Here is a 19,272-nt window from a genome sequence, read left to right as displayed (position 1 = left end):
CCCTTTAATAAGACTAGTGTTTCATATGGCAATCTCAGTGTAAGTCCATTGGAGTAAGATGCAGTGAGCTGTAATTTACACCCAATTATAGTAAATCTGCTGTACCACGGATGACACCGAGCCTCACCCACTTGTTAAAAAGTCAGATTTTTGCTCAAAAGACTTCTGCTTCAGAATGTGCAACTTTTTGTTCCACCCTAAAACTAGCACTAGTTTCTCCCTGTGTCCTGATGCACCACCAGGGAGGGCATGCCTGTAGCACTGTTCATCCAGGGACTCCATTATTCAGCTGCATGGAACACAGAGTGGTAAAGCCCTTGTCACCCATCTGTATGGGAATCGGTTTCAAACTCTTCTGCATGTATTTGATCTATTCAGCCTGTAGGTTTTCTCTCAGGCTCTCCTATGCAGTGGGGGTGCAGTACAGAAAACGGTTTGAGGAGCTATTATTATTATTATTATCATCATCCTGTCGCCTCCCAAGCCGCCAGCAGTGTGTTTCTGATGCCTTTCTTCCTGAAGGCAGATGTGGCAAAAGCTTTGAAAACGTTGTTTTATTCCCTGCCCGGCGCGCTTCTCTAGTCATGCTTAGTGTCAAGGGGGCAACGGCCTCCTTGCTTCAAGTCCCGGTAACCACGCCCCTTCCCTGCCCCCACTGTGACGGAGAGCGCTTATGCAGAGAGTTCGGCAAAGCCAGCCAAACTGCCGGCTGTCAGTCACAGTGAAGCATGACTAGAAAATAGCACGGGCAGGGGATAAAACAACGTTTTCAGTACTTTTGCCGCATCTGCCTTCAGGAAGAAAGGCATCATCAGAAACGCACTGCTGGCGGCTTGGGATGGTTTTGGGAGGTGACAGGTTCCCTTTTTAAAGGGGTTGTCCAAGTTATATTTATTGATGACCTATCCTCAGGAGAGGTCATCAATATCAGATCGCCTGGGGTCCGACACCCGGCACCCCCGCCGAGCAGCTGTTTGAAGAGAAGGCGCGCACCGTGCCAGCACTGCCTCCTTTTCACTGTTCACCTTCTCGCCAACGCCTCTGCAGCAGTGAGCAGGTGTAATTACACCCAAGCCGTCCCATTCATTTCAATGGGACGGATCGTTCCCATACACTTGTATAGAAGCGATCCGTACCATTGAAATGAATGGGACGGTTAGGTGTAATTACACCTACTCACCACAGCAGATGCAATGGCGAGAAGGTGAACAGTGAAAAGGAGGCAGTGCTGGTACGGTGCGCGCCTTCTCTTCAAACAGCTGCTCGGCGGGGTTGCCGGGTGTCAGGACCCCAGGCGATCTGATATTGATGACCTCTCCTGAGGATAGGTCATCAATAAATATAACTTGGACAACCCCTTTAAGGAGAGTTATCCTGTGGTTGATTCTCCACTGCTGGTTCTGCCCTTTCCTTTCCCCCCCCCCCCCCCCCCCCTTTCCTTCTGGCTCATGCACCCCACTGCACCATGTCTCCAATCCAGCTTAATTCCTCCTTTGGCTCAGTGTCATTCTGTGCATTCAGCGTTTGGATACAGAAGAGTAACGTTCAGTTTGTGATGCGTTGGCAAAAAATGTTTTCATTTACTCAACATGAAATTTCCGAGTTGTATGTTATAGGCAAAGACAGAACAGAATGTGGCATCGGTGGACCTGATAGATGCCTGTATCTGTAAAGAATAAATCAAGGCAACTGGACTTTATTCTTTACAGATATACCATGACCTGGATAAATGAGAACCTTCACAGACTGATAGATGCCTGGTTATCAGACTCTAAAGGCTCATGCACACAGGTCTGTATGCAGAACCATTAACTTCAATGGGTCCGTAAAAATAAAAATGACTGTGTGCATTCAGTTTCCAAATGTCCGTTCTGCAAAAAAAATAGAACAGGCATTGTTACTTTTGCGGACCACAGAATACATACGGTCATGTTCATGAGCCTTAAAGCTGTATTAAAGTAAATGTGTCACCAAAATTGTTATCTTCCAGTTAAAACCAGATATAGCGACACTTTTTTTTGTTTGTTTTTATTCTATTTCCTGTACATGATTATGGGGGCGGCCATGTTGCCTGAGCTGTTCTTAACTGCATTAAGGAAATTGCTTTACGGCAGCTCCATGGTCCATAAACACAGTGGCCAGGAGGGGACCTCATTGACTTCTATGGGAGAGTCTATTAGGCATGTTCTGTGCCCTGTGCAGAGGTCATTGTACAAGGAAAGCATAGATAAGCTCTGACAATCACCTATTGTGATTGGTGGATCCTGTCTTATCTATACATAGAGGTGATATATTATAATTACAGGCAGGATGAGCAGATAACTGCAGTAAAGTGATCTGTACAGACCAAGAAGTGACACCGATAATTAGACATGGCGGCCAGTGTGAAAACTGCAGGATTTTTGGTTTTAGTTAAATCTAAAAAGTGAAATGGAAAATTAAAAATATCAAAAATTATTTATAACAAGTTATTTAAACAGCGAGTCATTTTCTGATGACGCATTCCCTTTAAACTAAGACACTTTTTTTCCTATCCATTTGCCCCCTCTGTGCTGGTAACAGAGCGGATTGGGTCACAAGCAAATGAGAAACTATTGCAGCATCAGTGATTACATAACAGATTTTGCTTGGCATTCAACATTTTTAAAGAGGACCTTTTAACTACAATAGAAAATCTAGACTAACTATACAGACATGGAGAGCAGCGCCCAGGGATCTCCCTGCACTTACTGTTATACCTGGGCGCCGCTCCGTTCTCCCGATATAGGCTCCGGTATCTCCAGATTTTCGGCTCAACTGGGTGGAGCCTGCCGGCGTCTCCTTCTCCCAGGCTGGAGCACTGTTTTTTTTTTTTTCCCCTCTCAGGCTATGATCTCAGCGCTGCGATTGGCCAGCACTCCAGCCTGGGAGAAGGAGAGGCCGGCAGGCTCCACCCAGTTGAGCCGAAAATATGAAGATACCGGAGCCTATACCGGGAGAATTTGGGGCTTTGTCATTGGGAATCCAAGCTCCAGCTGCTATAAAAATATAAGCACACAATGTGGGGCTAAAGGGCGAAAGCTCACGTTAAAAATGTCAGTTTGTCCTGTTTCTGGGAAAGTTGGGTGGCCACATTTAATGGCAAAAGACAGTAATTCTGTCTTGATGCTCAGCAGTACCGTGGAGCAATGTACCTCCAATTATTTTGCTCTGGGGAAGCTGGACGAGAGCAGACGCCCTGGATATAGATATAACTATTTGCTCTTGATCTTGCAGCTAAGGCTGTGACCTGAGGATGTAGTAAACCAGGAGTAGGGAATATATTACTGCTGTCCAAAAGTAACTCCAGGGTCTACGCTGAAGACTATCCTGAATTGAGCTCGGTCTCCGGAAGGAGATTCCATCGCAGCACTTTACAAGAAATACCGTAACATTTACAGTATTCATATTTGCATTGCTTTGTGTCTATCTCTTCTCACGCAGCCGCTCGCCCTGTCTTGTAAACGGGTATGTGCCCTTTTTTGTGTGTGGACCCAAGGTGAGAACTGCACAAACAACTGACTCCTATGCAATGCAAATCTTTATAATGGGGAAGGTACGATGCCGGAACGGATTTCTAAATTTCAGTTTATTTTTTGCACAGGGTGTGGATGTCAACCGGATGCTGGAGGGTGGACGAAAGCCTCTACATTATGCAGCTGACTGTGGACAAGACGAAATCTTGGAATATCTCTTGGCAAAAGGAGCCGATATAAATGTAGGTGCTGCTTATGTGATCCATTTTTTATTTTTATTTTTTTAACAAAGGGGGTGCAAAAAATGTTATAGGGGGTGCAAAAAATAATAAACTGAGAACACTTAAAGGGCCTCTGTCAGCAGATTTGTACCTATGAATCTGGCTAACCTGTTGTATGTGCGCTTGGCAGCTGAGGGCATCTGTGTTGGTTCCATGTTCATATGTGCCCGCATTACTGAGAGAAATAATGTTTTACAATATGCAAATGAGCCTCTAGGGGCAACGGGGGCGTTACTGTTACACCTAGATGATCTGCTCTCTCAACTGCTGCGTCCTGTGCACTTTGACAGGACCAGGCAGTGTAAATGTGATCTTGTCTTGCCCTGTAAATCAAAGTGCAGAGAGAGCTGAGCCTCTAGGTGTAACACATATGAACATGGGACCAACACAGATGCCTTCAGCTGCCAAGAGCACATGGAACAGGTCAGCCAGTGTCATAGGTACAAATCTCTTGACATGCCCTTTAAAGCCAAGCTTTCAGTTTTTTTGTTGCTGAACTCCCGTTTGCTTTTAGACGCTGGTCTCAATAACCCCTTTGCTAGCGGTGGATCTGCCGAAGTTATGTAGAGGCCTCGACCACCGGTCTAAATCTACGCCAGCATAGAAAATGATAAATGAGATGGGCCTGCCACCCCGCCCCTTTCCTCAACCTGGCCCCCCCCCCCTCCTTTTTTGGGAGGGCCTGGCGTGAGTGGGGAAAAGTCGCAGGTTGCGGTAAAATCTGCTAAAGATGTACGCCAGAAAGCTGGTGTATATCGGTTAGTAAATGACCCCCAAAGTGTCTGGCTTACCTGTTCTAAATCCTGCGCATGTGCCATTGCCTTCTAGTTCTGGAAGTGCAGTAAAGCTGGGTGTGTTTGCACTGGGAGTCATTTATTAACAGGCTGGTGTCTTCAAGGCATGTGCAGTGCAGTGCACCTTTGAAGTCGGTGCAAGTACACCCAGCTTGAGTGTGCATGCGCTGGTACTAGAAGACAACGGCGCATGCATAAAGACATCAGTTAAGCCAGATTGGTTGTGTTTAGGGCCTGGTCCCTGTGTTTGCTCTGCAGAGCAGCTCCACCTTCCTGACTTTTTCAAGGTAATTTACATTGCGATTGCACTGCGTATTTTACGTAATACAGCCTCTAGTATTGCATATAAGAACACTTCTTGAAAGCAAGTCACAGTAAAAGCAAATGGTGGTGGTTTAGCAGCAAAAAAAGGTTCCATTGTAGGATAAAAAAATATTTTCTATATGCCCCAAAAGGTATCCATGGTAGAGCAGGAGAAGAAATGGGGGATTGCTTGGGCACTGCGGCAGCTTGCTGCAACATAAATCTTCACCCCTCCCTAAAATTTCTGCTTTCAGTGAGGAAGATGAAAGCTATGGCTCTTCTTACAGCATATCCCCCATATGTTTGTTGCAGATGAAAGCTCCTGAAATGTGTATTGGCACTTTTATTTTTATATTTTTTATTATCTAGCTTATATTTCTATAGTGCAAAAAACTGTACTAAACATGGTAGAATCAGACGTGTTAATTTCTGTGAATGAGCCGCATCCTCAGATTAGAAGGCCCACAAACTTGAGAAGTCACAATTACAGTTGAGCGAACACCTAGATGTTCGGGGAGTTCGGCCGAACTTTAAAAAAAAAAGTTCGGGTTTGGGACCTGAACTTGATCCGAACTTGAACCCCATTGAAGTCATGGGGGACCCGAACTTCACTTTATTTTCCGTTATAACGGAAAATAATATTAGCTTTTTCAGATCTGAGTTTTCACGATGCTGCCAGGCAGCAGGGGCTAGACCCCCCCTCCCTCCCCAGTATTAAAATCATTGGTGGCCAGTGCAGCCCCCCCCCCCCTCCCTCCTTAGTATTAAAATCATTGGTGGTTAGTGCGCCCCCCCCCCATTAAAATCATTGGTGTCCAGTGCGGCTATCATCGGTTACTACTGCAGTCCTGACTGCCATGGTTACTTAGCATTCTTAGCAGCATTATACTTACGTGCGCTGTCAGTGGCCTGCCGGCGCTCCTCCTACTGGTAAGTGACAGGTCTGTGCTATAAGCAATGCGCTGCACAGACCTTTCACTTGCCAGTAGGAGGAGCACCGGCCGGCCACAGACAGCGCATGTAAGTATAATGCTGCTAAAAGGGCTAAATAACCATGGCAGCCAGGACTGCAGTGGGGCCGTTATTTCCACAGTTCTCAGTATATTCTAACTTGAAGCGATAACATTACTATGGGAACGTCTCTGTGTTAGAATATACTTTCGGATCTGAGTTTTCACGATCTAACTCAAATCCGATGGTATATTCTAACATAAAGGGCGTTCCCATGGTGATGGGGACGCTTGAAGTTAAAATATACCATCGGATTGGAGAAAACTCCGATCCGATGGTATATTAATATTACCCGAACCTGAACTTTTACGGAAATGTTCAGGTGCCGAACACCGTAAAGTTCGGTACGAACCCGAACTTTACGAGTTCGGGTTCGCTCAACCCTAGTCACAATGCCTTTGAGGGCTTGTTGGAGATCCTGGAACCCGTGAGCATCTTTTAAGCTGGCCGTCTGCCGTCCATCTGCTTCCCAGCCTGCCTTATGCCGCTGCTTCTCATGCATTTTGTCGGGCATTAAGGGGCGAAATACCTGTCGGGCAGTATTCTTCAGAACCTAGAGGTCTTTAGTGCAACCTTCAGACCCATAGACCTGTGATCTTCCAAGGTAGGTTCCTATAAAGTCCTGTCAGCACAGCTTTTTCACGTGTTGTTGAGGCAAAAGCTTGACCTTTTTTCCTTGGTTCACAAACATTTCAAGAACTGATTGGTAAAATTTATCAGGCACTGCAAATTATGATAATGTCTGCAAAGTGCTGCAGAATATGTCAGCGCTATATCAGTGAGTAAAATAAATTACCAGTTCACATCAGTGCGGGGTAATTATGGCTTATCACAGGTTGTTTTCCTTGTTGCATCTCTGTATTTAAAGGATAACTGTCACACTTAGACCCTAATTTCAATATTCATATATGTAGTTACTAATAACATGATATTCCAGAATCAGTTACGATTAGACTGACTTACCCCATATTTAATAAGATTCAGCCCTTAGCAACCAGTCTGCATAAAACTGCAATTTCACTATTCAGTTAAGATGGCCGCCACTGCCCTCACCCTGAGGCTAATCCCACCTGCCCTCACTAGCCAGTAACAATAGCCCCCCAAAAGTGTCAGTAACCAGAGCCCTCCCCCTAAAGGGTTAATCTCCTGCAGCACAAAGGGGTCCTCTTACAACATATTGCTTTCATTTATACACTGAGCAGACGGCAGATCTCCCTTCCCTGGTCTGCGCTGGTTCAACTCTGCATTCTCCAAGTCTGCTGAGTGAGGGAGCGTCTGCCAAGCGCAGGGACAGGGAGAAGTGCACACAGCCCAGGCCCTGTTATCAGCTGCTGGGGAGGACCTGGCTTTAATCATTTACTTACAGTCCCTGGCTGTCAGTAATCTGACCTTCCACGCAGCGTCCTCCGGACCATGCCTAGCAACCCTATTTTAAGCATAGGTAAAAGTAGGCAGTACAGGGAACAAAACTGGAATTAAGGGGTAATTGAATACACAGTGAAAAGTTTAAATAGGGCCACCAAGGTGATAGTAATCCCCACAATCCAATACTCCCAAAAAAAAAAAATATGACAGTTATACTTTAAAGTATGGGGACTGCTTAAAGGGGTCGTCCAGTTTCAGGAGGAAGCTGGACAACCCTAAGGATCTGCCTAGAATAAAGAACTGGTAAGTACTTTCCTGATAGATCCCACACCAGAACTCTGGTTCTACAGCAGTGGCATCATGTCAACAACACATGACAACTGCAGCCAATCGCTGTCCTCATCGGGTGCACCGTTGAGTCAAGTGATTGCCACCAACTCTGCAGTGGAGAGAACCAAAGTGGTCGTGTGGGATCTCTTAGGTAAGTACTTACCAGTTCTTTATTGCAGGCAGATCCCAGGGGTTGTCTGGCTTCATCCTGAAACTGGACAATCCCTTAAGTGATTTTTATAAAAACGGGCCTCATCTAATTTTTGGTCGCCTGTATCTCACAGGCATGTCTATAACCTGATTTTTGGGGCGTGTGACATGGGGTCGCATGTCCACATAATCTGATGGCTCCTGCGGCATATTCTCTCGGTATAAATGGACGGAACACTACACCTAGAGATAAATGATAATTCCCCATTCTGTCGGTCTGCAGGGTTTTCTGTATGTTCCAGAAATCCTGCAGAGAACACGGGGGTTAATCTCCCGCAATCTGAATCGGCTATGGATAGGTTGATGGGAAGATTTACTAATCCTGTAGAAAGTGCCAGCATAAGACTGAAATTATTGTCACATGTAATGGCTTGCAGCGATGAAATGATGAGCGATAAATCGATCGTTCTCCCGTCTAGGTGACTGAAAGATTATCATTAGCCACCGCCACATCCCCTCGTCTAATCAGATATCCACCATGCGTTAGCAATGCAAGTGCTCTAGACGCAAGAAAATAACAATAACGAGCAAAAAGTCTCGGTAGATCATCGTTTGTGCTTGTTAATTAAATGGATCTGGCTGCTTCCCAGCATAAGTCCATCAAAAACTGTTGCCTGCGTTTGCTTGTTCATCAGACTATCAGCTATATATTTACAGGGGCTTTTGTATGAACGCTCATCCCCGACTATTGTCCTGCGCCTCGTCTGTGTAAAAGTGCCTTAAAGAGGACCTTTAACCGGTTCTGAGATTACAGTATTAATACCGGGCATGTTTAGGAGATGTGATATCTCTACTTTACAGATACGCTCCCCCTTATCTCTTGCTGCCCTGTATACTGATCAATAGCATCAGTACATGGCTGGGGAGACGCCCGTGTTTAATCACAGTGGTCCTCATTAAGGAAGTACCAGAAGCCTAGGCAAAACATCTGAAATGATTGGGAAAACTAATGTTTTGTCTTTGTTTTGTTTTTTTCTATGTAGGCTGCAGATAAACACGGCATCACCCCTCTTCTGTCCGCCTGCTATGAAGGTCACTTAAAAACAGTCAAGCTGCTTCTGGAGAGGGTGAGAATTTCTACAGTGTTTGCTGATGATGTAACTGTTAGGCTGGTTTCACACGGGCGTTGCGGGTGCGTTGCGGGAACATGCGCGATTTTTCCGCGCAAGTGCAAAACATTGTAATGCGGTTTGCACGCGCGTGAGACAAATCTGCATGTTTGGTACCCAAACCCGAACTTCTTCACAGAATCGGTGTTCTGTAGATTGTATTATTTTCCCTTATAACATGGTTATAAGGGAAAATAATAGCATTCTGAATACAGAATGCATAGTACAATAGGGCTGGAGAGGTTAAAACATTTTTTTTAACTCTCCTTAATCCACTTGCTCGCGCAGCCGGCATCTCTTTCTTTTCTGATTGCAGTCAAAGGACCTGTGGTGACATCACTCCAGTCATCACATGGTCCATCATGTGATGATGGATCATGTGATGATGGCTGCAATCAGCAAAGAGAGAGACAGGAGAGATGCCGGCTGCGCGAGCAAGTGGCTTAAGGTGAGTTAAATTATTATTTTTAACCCCTCCAGCGCTATATAACCATGTTATAAGGGAAAATAATAAAATGATCGGGTCTCCTAGCTAACGTGCGTGAAAATCGCACCGCATCCGCACTAGCTTGCAGATGCTTGCAACTTTCACGCAGCCCCAGTCACTTCTATGGGGCCTGCGTTGTGTGGAAAACGCACAATATAGAACATGCTGCGATTTTCACGCAACGCACAAGTGATGTGTGAAAAAATGCACAGCCCCATAGAAATGAATGGGTCGGGATTCAGTGCGGGTGCAATGCGTTCATGTCACGCATTGCACCCGCGCGGAAATTACACCCGCATGAAAGGGACCTTAAAGGGGGTATTCCTGTTATGTGAAGTTAGGGGATAACTAATAGAATGAGAACGGGACCCATACCCTATGGAACCCCCCGAGATGAGCCAATTGGGCATGCATTCATCTGCTCCTTTAGTTTATGGGATTTCCAGAGATAGCTGAGCGCTGTACTCAGGTTTTACCTGCAGCTTTCAGCCTTCAATGCAGCGTTGAAAGGAGGAGAGTACCTGCTGTAATCCCAGAAGTCATGCCCCGGCGGTTGGTTTTGGCACTGGTGGTTTTTCTTTCTGATCCACTTTAGACTCACTACTTGTGAACCCACCTTTTTAGAGTTTTTTATTTTATGTTTCTCTTTGGACCCAAGGACCCAAAACTGTTCACATTCCCACCCGGTTCGTTTTTCATTTCACATGCTGCAAGTGGATTCAACTTCTTCGTCAAATCCAATCTAAGTTTCTTCTGAGACGTCTCCTCTGTGCAGCATTAGTTCCAAGGTCCAGACATTTAGGGTCTATTCACACGTCCGCAAAATAGATCCGGATCCGTTCCGCAAATTTGGAACGGATCCAGACCCATTCATTTTTAATGGGGCTGGAAAACATCCGCCCTTCCGTTCGGCATTAAATAGAACATGTCCTATTCTTGTCCGCTGACACGGACAAGAAAAGGCATTTCTATTAAAGTGCCGGCCATGTGTGGTCGCGGAAAAATGCGTGTTTTTTTTTCGCGCAAGTGCAAAGCTTTTTAATGCGTTTTACAAGCGTGTGAGAAAAATCTGCCACTTTGGTACCCGAACCCGGACTTCTTCACAGAAGTTCGGGTTTGGGTTAGGTAGATTTTATTATTTTCCCTTATAACATGGATGGTTATAAGGAAAAATAATAGCATTCTTAATGCAAAATGCTTAGTAAAAGGCCTCATGCACACGACCGTTGTGTGCATCCGTGGCCGTTGTGCCGTTTTCCGTTTTTTTTTCGCGGACCCATTGACTTTCAATGGGTCCGTGGAAAAATCGGAAAATGCACCGTTTTGCAGCCGAGGCCGTGATCCGTGTATCCTGTCCGTCAAAAAAATATGACCTGTCCTATTTTTTTGACGGACAACGGTTCACGGACCCATTCAAGTCAATGGGTCCGTGAAAGAACACGGATGCACACAAGATTGGCATCCGTATCCGTGATCCGTGGCCGTAGGTTGCCTTCATACAGACGGATCCGAAGATCCGTCTGCATAAAAGCTTTCTCTGATCTAAGTTTTCACTTCGTGAAAACTCATTTCCGACAGTATATTCTAACACAGAAGCGTTCCCATGGTGATGGGGACGCTTCTAGTTAGAATACACTGCAAACTTTGTACAAGACTGCCCCCTGCTGCCTGGCAGCACCCGATCTCTTACAGGGGGATATGATAGCACAATTAACCCCTTCAGGTGCGGCACCTAAAGGGGTTAATTGTACTATCATATTCCCCTGTAAGAGATCAGGGCTGCCCGGCAGCAGGGGGCAGACCCCCCCCCCCCCCCCCCTCCCCAGTTTGAATATCGTTGGTGGCACAGTGTGCGCCCACCATCCCCTTAAAAATCGTTGGTGGCACAGTGTGCACCCACCATCGCCCCCCCCCCCCCCCCCCTTCCTCCCTCTATAGTTAAAAATCGTTGGTGGCACAGTGTGCGCCATCCATCGCCCCCCCCTTCCTCCCTCTATTGGTGGCAGTGTGCGGCCTCCCATTTCCCCCCCCCACCACAGTAGAAGATTCATACTTACCTGCTTGCTGCTGCGATGTCTGTGACCGGCCGGGAGCTCCTCCTACTGGTAAGTGACAGTTCTTTAGCAATGCGCCGCACAGACCTTTCACTTACCAGTAGGTGGAGCTCCCGGCCGGTCACAGACATCGCAGCAGCAAGCAGGTAAGTATGAATCTTCTACAATTGTACTATTGCTAAGTAACCATGGCAACCAGGGATGCAGTAGCTTCCTGGTTGCCATGGTTACCGATCGGAGCCCCAGCGATTAAACTGGGACTCCGATCGGAACTCCGCTGCCACCAATGATTGGGGGGGGGGGGGGGGAAATGGGAGGCCGCACACTGCCACCAATGGTTGTTACTACTATAGGGAGAGGGGGGGCCGATGGTGGGCGCACACTGTGCCACCAACGATTTTTAACTATACAGGGAGGAAGGGGGGGGGGGCGATGGTGGGCGCACACTGTGCCACCAACGATTTTTAACTATAGAGGGAGGAAGGGGGGGGGGCGATGGTGGGCGCACACTGTGCCACCAACGATATTCAAACTGGGGAGGGGGGGGGGGCTGCCCCCAGCTGCCTGGCAGCCCTGATCTCTTACAGTGCGGCACCTGAGGAGTTAATTGTGCTGATCACGGCCCCCTGTAAGAGATCGGGTGCTGCCAGGCAGCAGGGGGCAGTCATGTACACAGTTTTTCAGTGTATTCTAACCTGAAGCGTCCCCATCACCATGGGAACGCCTCTGTGTTAGAATATACTGTCGGAGATGAGTTTCACGATGTAGCTCATATCCGACAGTATATTCTAACATAGAGGAGTTCCCATGGTGAACATGGATCCGTCCAGACTTATAATGTAAGTCAATGGGGACGGATCCGTTTGAAGATGACGCACTGTGGCTCAATTTTCAAACGGATCCGTCCCCCATTGACTTTCAATGTAAAGTCTGGACGGATCCGTCTGAGGCTATTTTCACACTTTAGAAATGTTTTAACAATATAATGCAGACGGATCCGCTCTGAACGGAGCCACCGTCTGCATTATGAACACAAGTGTGAAAGTGAAGGGACTCCTGACTTTACATTGAAAGTCAATGAGGACGGATCCGTTTGCAATTGCACCATATTGTGTCAACGTCAAACGGATCCGTCCCCATTGACTTGCATTGTAATTCAGGACGGATCCGTTTGGCTCCGCACGGCCAGGCGGACGCCAAAACGACTTTTTTTTCATGTCCGTGGATCCTCCAAAAATCAAGGAAGACCCACGGACGAAAAAACGGTCACGGACCCCGTTTTTGCGGGCCGTGAAAAAAAACTGTCGTGTGCATGAGGCCAAATAGTGATGAAGGGGTTAAAAAAATATAAAAAATGAAACTCCCCCTAATCCACTTGTTCGCGCAGCCTGGCTTCTCTTCTTTCTTCTTCTTTGAGGAAAAGGACCTTTTGGTGACGTCACTGCGCTCATCACATGATCCATCACCATGGTGATGGAACATGTGATGAGCTTAGTGATGTCACCACAGGTCCTTTTTCTACCAGCTCATCAAAGAAGAAAGATGAGAAGCCGGGCTGCGCGAACAAGTGGTTAAGGTGAGTCTAATATTTTATATTTTTTAACCCCTCAATCACCATTTTACTTAGTATTCTGTATTAAGAATGCTATTATTTTCCCTTTTATAACCATGTTATAAGGGAAAAATAATAATCTACACAACACCTAACCCAAACCTGAACTTGGTCTGGGTACCAAATATGCCGATTTTTCTCACGCGCGTACAAAACGGATTAAAATGCTTTGCACTCGCACAGAAAAATCGTGCATTTTCCTGCAATGCACCCGCATCCTATCCAGCCCTCACACGCAACACCCGTGTGAAAGAGGCCTTAGAGCCGTCATAGGAAGCTGAACTCTGTCAGTCATATTACCTATTAAGGAGGACAGAGTTAATCTGCACAGGCAGCTGAAGGCCACATTTTTAAATTTTAAATGTAAACTAAGTCAAATTATGTGCCGACTAATTTCTTAATATAAGCTTATAGGCGCTAGAACCCCATGCCTGCATTCAGCACTAAGGGGAGCCCACTGCATACTAATTTCTGCTGCACCTGTTGAATCTTTTATTTTATTTTTTTATTCTGTATGCTGTGAGCTCCCCCTAGTGGTGGTTGAATTTTATCAAAAAAGTTACATTGGTGTGTGGCGTAAATGTATGGTGTGGGGTGAGAAGAAGTCTTGATTGGTGAGGGTATGATTTAAAGACCCCCACCAATTGCTAAAATGAGGAAAAAGAAACAAAGTGCTTCTGTGTCTCCCCAGATCAAATTTCCCGGGGAAGAAGGGGGGGGGGGTTTAAGGCAACAAATAGCAGGCCACGACAGGGACGAACCTCCATAGCATCGTTGTTGACGCTAGGGAGGCTCATCCCCATTGTGTCCTGCTATTAGCTGCACCCCACCCCCGTTGCCTGATGTTTTGATCCACGTGATGGGCAGGTGCTGGGGAGCGGGGTAAGTATAAACTACATGAGGGGCCCATGCAATAGGGGGTACATTATAGGGATAACCATTTTAATGCAAGATTGACCAACATTATACATATTAGTACAGCAGTATTGTAGTGTGCTACACACTGGATCAGAGCATTACAGGAAGTTCCCTATAGGGACAAAAAAATATTGAAATCTGTATAGATTAATAAAAATCCAAAGTAAAAAAAATGTTTTACTTTGAAAAGAATTAACATAAAAACTACTCATAATTGGCATCTGTACCGGCCCGTGCCCGTTAGCGCTTTAATTATACTGCATAGTGATCGGGTATGGTGCCAAACCATTAGCTTCTGTTGGAGCGTGACACAAACAGGGCATCTGACTTGAATAGCGCCACTGTTGCACCCTCCCTTTTTTTGTTACGCAGCTGTCTTTTATAGAATTGGGTGTTTATATTAATTTCTGCTGCATACAGTCTCGCCTTAACCATTTCTGATTAAATTCCTAAAATTTTCTAATACCCAGGAGCTCGTCTCCTCCGCTATGACACAATATCCCCTCTTAAGCTGCTCCTCTGTATTCTTTGTATGCCGCACACTTCCACATCTAATTAAATGTTTACTTGGCGCATAACCGCGGCATCAGGGCTGTGTGGTTTCCCCTATACACATCCAGTGCATTTTAATACGTGGCTGCTGTTCTGAGCGGGCCAGTGGAGCACAACATGACCCTTGTTAGAATTCTCTCTGCTCCTTTGTAACCTACAAGTGATAATGCGTCCGGGGTGCCAGCATCTTCTGCCAGTTAGCAGCAGAGCGGCAGGGAGATATGTCTTTAATTTCCAAATGGCTCTGCTGGAATTTGTGGCTTAGCATATTCGAGGATCTTACCGTATGCGGTCTGGCATCTGTCCTTCCTATTTTCTTATTATTTTATGCTTGGATAAAAGCATAGAGGGAGGGGTGCAGTGTAACACTGTTGTCCTGCACCGTTCCCGCAATAGATTGCAGTCGCTGATGTAGCATAGAGTTCTGATAAATACGTATTTTATTAAGTGCGGTTCTTCTCTCTCCTGATTGATCTGTTTACATTACCTTGAGCCTCCTGGTTCATGAATATAATGCGCAGATCTGCTATGACACAGGCGAAGCAGTGGTATGTAATTATGTGGAACAGTGCAGGTTTATGTAATTCAGAGTGTGTGGAAAGCTGGGTGACAATCTGACACTATATTAACTAGGTATATGGGGAGAGAAAACTTTTTAGAAAAGGCACAGAATTCAAAAAAAAATAAAAACACACACACACTATTCCCACATCTAAAGGGTCCCTGCGACACAGGAAATGCCTGCTGTCAAAACGGGGCCAAGAAGTAGAGACCAGCGAGGACCCTGTAGGTGCTGGAGCAGCAAAGGATCTCCCTACAGATATCACTACATTTTAATTATTTTTATTCCCTTTTTTTAGCTCATTCTGTCCCATTTCCTAATACGTTTAGGTCTGTATAGGACATGCAGGAACTAAAGGGTAGAAAATGTTTAACCAAAAAGAAGCTGTCACCAGGAGAATGCAGTGAAGTCTGCAGGCTGCATATTATAGAGCAGGAGGAGCTGAGCAGAGTCCTGTGGGTGGGTCTAAGGCGTTACTGTGAGCATGCACAGATCGCTGTCAGTCACTGAAGGGACCTCCCACATGACTCCTCAGAATGAACAGACATTTAAATGAATAAAGTACGAGTTATACTGAATCATTGCCCACATATTTCAGTTTTCTCAGCATCTCCTGCTCTATGACATGCTGCCTGCAGACTGGACTGCGTTTTCATGGTGACCGGTTCCCTTTAAAACCTGATGCAGTGTTTCTTCAGTTCCAGTTTTAGATGCATTGGTGGTTGTGATGGATACCACCCCTCGTACCCGCTTGACAACAACTACGTCAAGCTCACGAGACGCGGTATGGTCCCTGGTTACCAAGACGTGACGTTGCGCCCTCCTGGAGGAGCATGTAAGATCGGCTTGGTACAGTTTACACAGACACCTCCTGTCCACGCGGGCACAGAGAGGCAACAAGCTGAGAGCCCACTGCCGCAGTGAAACAGCGCCATCTCTGCCCGGGTAATCTGCCACCTGCTTCTCGTTTGATATAAGCCCGGTCCGCTAACGGGATTATATAGGGTGAGAAACCAACCCGCGGTAGCTTATAACTAGGCCGAAACACTGACGCGGGGATTCGTGATTGAGATACAAGACAGCACAAGATTAAATTATATATTTAATCACCTTAAGGGCTCACTAGATAACACAATATACACTAAGAATATATACAGTGGTCTGAGGTTACAAATGCAGATATGGTACAAACAGGATTACACAGAGCACAGGTCAGTTACCAGGTAGATGAATGTTCCTTTGCTGTATTCACATGGAGGGCAGTGTTGTCAGCTGGTTTCCAGGTCTCTCCAAACACATTTGCACGATGTGACCCCCCTTTCAGAAACAGACATGCCCGCTTGCTGGCACAACCCTTTTCAACCATAGCCGTCCCTTCCTCTGGGAAGGGTCTACTCCCCCCTCTTCTGGGCTGCATTAAATGACCCACAAAACACTTTAGGGTTCATAGCTCCAGACCAGAATGTCATAGGGAGGTGGTTCCGGGCCCAATTGATCCGCCTGGGTTCCGGCTACAACTAGAGTCCAAACATGGTGCCGCTATGTGGTTTCTGTGGGGAGTTATGTATATCTCCCCTCCCTGGCATCCTAGCATCAAGCCAGGACCATGTGGTTGTTTGGCTTTGCCCCAGGATCGCAAAAAGATAACCGAATTATGCCTGGAATGGACGGAAGATTCATAATTCCTTATAAATCGCCAGTTCCATGCTGTCTGCTAGATTTGATTAAACTGGGGAATGGCTTAGACCCCCTGCAGGAAGGTTTTCCTGCAGGATCCGTGCTGTCTGAATAGAGGTATGAAATGTAACCAAATATGGCCTGCTAGGAGTTTTATGCTATCTGGCTGCGGCTTTGAAGCAGGGCCCTCCTGTAGAGTTCACTATCTCTGTTATCTTTCAGCAAATGGTGGGTGTGAGGACATGGCTGACAGTAAATATTACTCCTTATTCCTGACAGTAGTATATGGGATTATTTGTGCAGGTGGACATAGGCTTTACTTCCAACTTTTACTTTAAAATAATATTGCTTACAGCTGTTGCGGGTAGGTAGGATTGGATGATATGCCTAATGGTTTCACCTGACGAAGCCGCTGAGGTGAAACGCGCGTCGAGGTCTCGCGCTTAGGGTCTGACATCCTTCCAGTCACCATGTCTTCAGGTACGACCTGTGTTTAGCCTAGCTTGGCATCCCCCTGGCACTTCCATTACATCCATAGTGGGTCCTAGATTTCTCAGGCCTACCACTGTGATTATTATTTTTCAGGATACTGATAGATCCTTTTATCATAATTAGTCATGCCGCATATGTTTTATGGGATGAGAGAGAGCCTATGGACACCATGGTATGATACCTTGCATTTGACAGCATACAACCCTTTTGTGGTGGATATTTTTATGCTATGCAGTATCAGTTGTCCCTGTGCTTTTATCCCTCGTTCCTTGAGTGCTACACTATCCTGTGTCTGATTGATACATAGGTTGATAGGTGTATGTTAGGGTATCTTTGACCCTTTGCTTTTCTGTATACTGTATACCATCCTGTCTTTTCCCCATACTATATATTTTATAGTAAATTGATATTTTGATACATTATTTCCACCTGTTTGTTTTAGTCTATTTTGGAAATCGTACAGGTGGAAATCATAGCTGTCTAGTTTGACAGAGTTTTTTTTGTAGGTTAACTGGTTGAAGCTCCTGCCAGAATCGCATCGCTGACAGATGGCAGCCGGACAGCTGCTGACCACCTGCCAATGATCCCTTTTAAGTTCTGCTAACAAACACCGCTAGAAAGGGATCGGCAATAACAGACTTTGCCATTAATTACTGATGAAGTGCACTGAGACCAGAGTCATCTGTGACATTGGATGAAATATCTAAAAAATATGGCTTTGGGTGTTTTCCCCTCAACAATTAAAATGAATGTCAACCCTTTTGATAGCTTTTATTGTAGAATAAATCTGAGTATATTTGTAATTACATTGCTTATCTTGCACTTATCCCGCAAAGCATCCTGTTTTAGACTCCAGAGCTGCGCTTGCTATTCTGCTGGTGTAGTCAATTTATACGTACAGTACTTATCTGTACTAATTCTCAGTTACATCCTGTATTAATTTGGAGCTGCATTCACTGTTCTGCTGGTGAAGTCACTGTGTACATACATTATAGTACTTATCCTATACTGGTCCTGAGTTACATCCTGTATTATACTCCAGAGCTGCACTCACTATTCTGCTGGTGGAATCGCTGTGTACATACATTACTTATCCTATACTGGTCCTGAGTTACATCTTGTATTAGATTCCAGAGCAGCACTCACTATTCTGCTGGTGGAGTCACTGTGTACATACATTACTTATCCTGTACTGATCCTCAGTTACATCCTGTATTATACTCCTGAGCTGCACTCACTATTCTGCTGGTGCATTCACTCTGTACATTCATTACAATACTAATCCTGTACTGATCCTGGGTTACATCCTGTATTATACTGCAGAGCTGCACTCACTATTCTGCTGGTGGAGTCAGTGTACCTACATCACTTTACAAAATCCCACCTCATTGACTACAAAGCGCTGATTAGCATATGACAGGAGCAGGAATATGTGTACCTCTATTTTTAGAGTGCTTTGGTACAATGTTAGAAGTACTTGAAGGAAAGCCCGCCCCTCCCCCCACCACATCCAGAGCCCAGGTTATATGTGCAGTCACGCTGGATGCACGATGGACATTGGAAAGCCATTGATCAGCCATTAAGAGGTTACAGCCGGATAAAGTCTCTTCATCTACCCCCACGTGCAGGTCGATACATTAGCCCTATTCATTCTAGCAGCACATTACAAACGACGTGTCTAGCTCGGAGATGCTGCGGGCAAGCGATAAGATCACAACGCACGGGAAGCTGTTCATCTTTCCAGGAAGGCGACAGTGGCCAGGCGGAGCGGGGTGAGCGTCCTGCTTTTCTTGATCGGCGTTTCATGGAAGGCGTCTGATTGGCAGATATTACTTTGTACTTTGCAGATGACGAAGGTTGAGGCTCAGAGAGCTGCAGCCGGCCAGATAAGGAGAGGACTGCACAGAGCAGGAGCGTGAGACACATCCTAATGTCCGTCATCAGTACGTGACAAGTGGTCCCTGACTAGAGGGATGGACTCCGGTGTCTTTCTGCGCGGTGGAAGATGATGGAGATCTGCC

The 19,272-nt window shown here is 45.9% G+C and overlaps 1 protein-coding gene across 1 annotated transcript in view; it reads left to right on the top strand.

Annotated features, from left to right (window-relative positions):
- The window catches only part of MTPN (myotrophin), a 42,650-nt gene that overhangs the window by 14,785 nt on the left and 8,593 nt on the right, over window positions 1–19,272 (top strand). Inside the window, exons 2-3 of the mRNA XM_044281232.1 lie at window positions 3,623–3,736; window positions 8,772–8,855. Coding sequence (XP_044137167.1) covers window positions 3,623–3,736; window positions 8,772–8,855 — 198 coding nt within the window. The remainder of the gene's footprint in view (window positions 1–3,622; window positions 3,737–8,771; window positions 8,856–19,272) is intronic.

The sequence above is a fragment of the Bufo gargarizans genome, chromosome 2, assembly GCF_014858855.1.
Source record: "Bufo gargarizans isolate SCDJY-AF-19 chromosome 2, ASM1485885v1, whole genome shotgun sequence".
NCBI lineage: Eukaryota > Metazoa > Chordata > Amphibia > Anura > Bufonidae > Bufo > Bufo gargarizans.
Note: the sequence above shows the minus strand (reverse complement) of the source record. Positions and strands in the feature narration are given on the sequence as shown.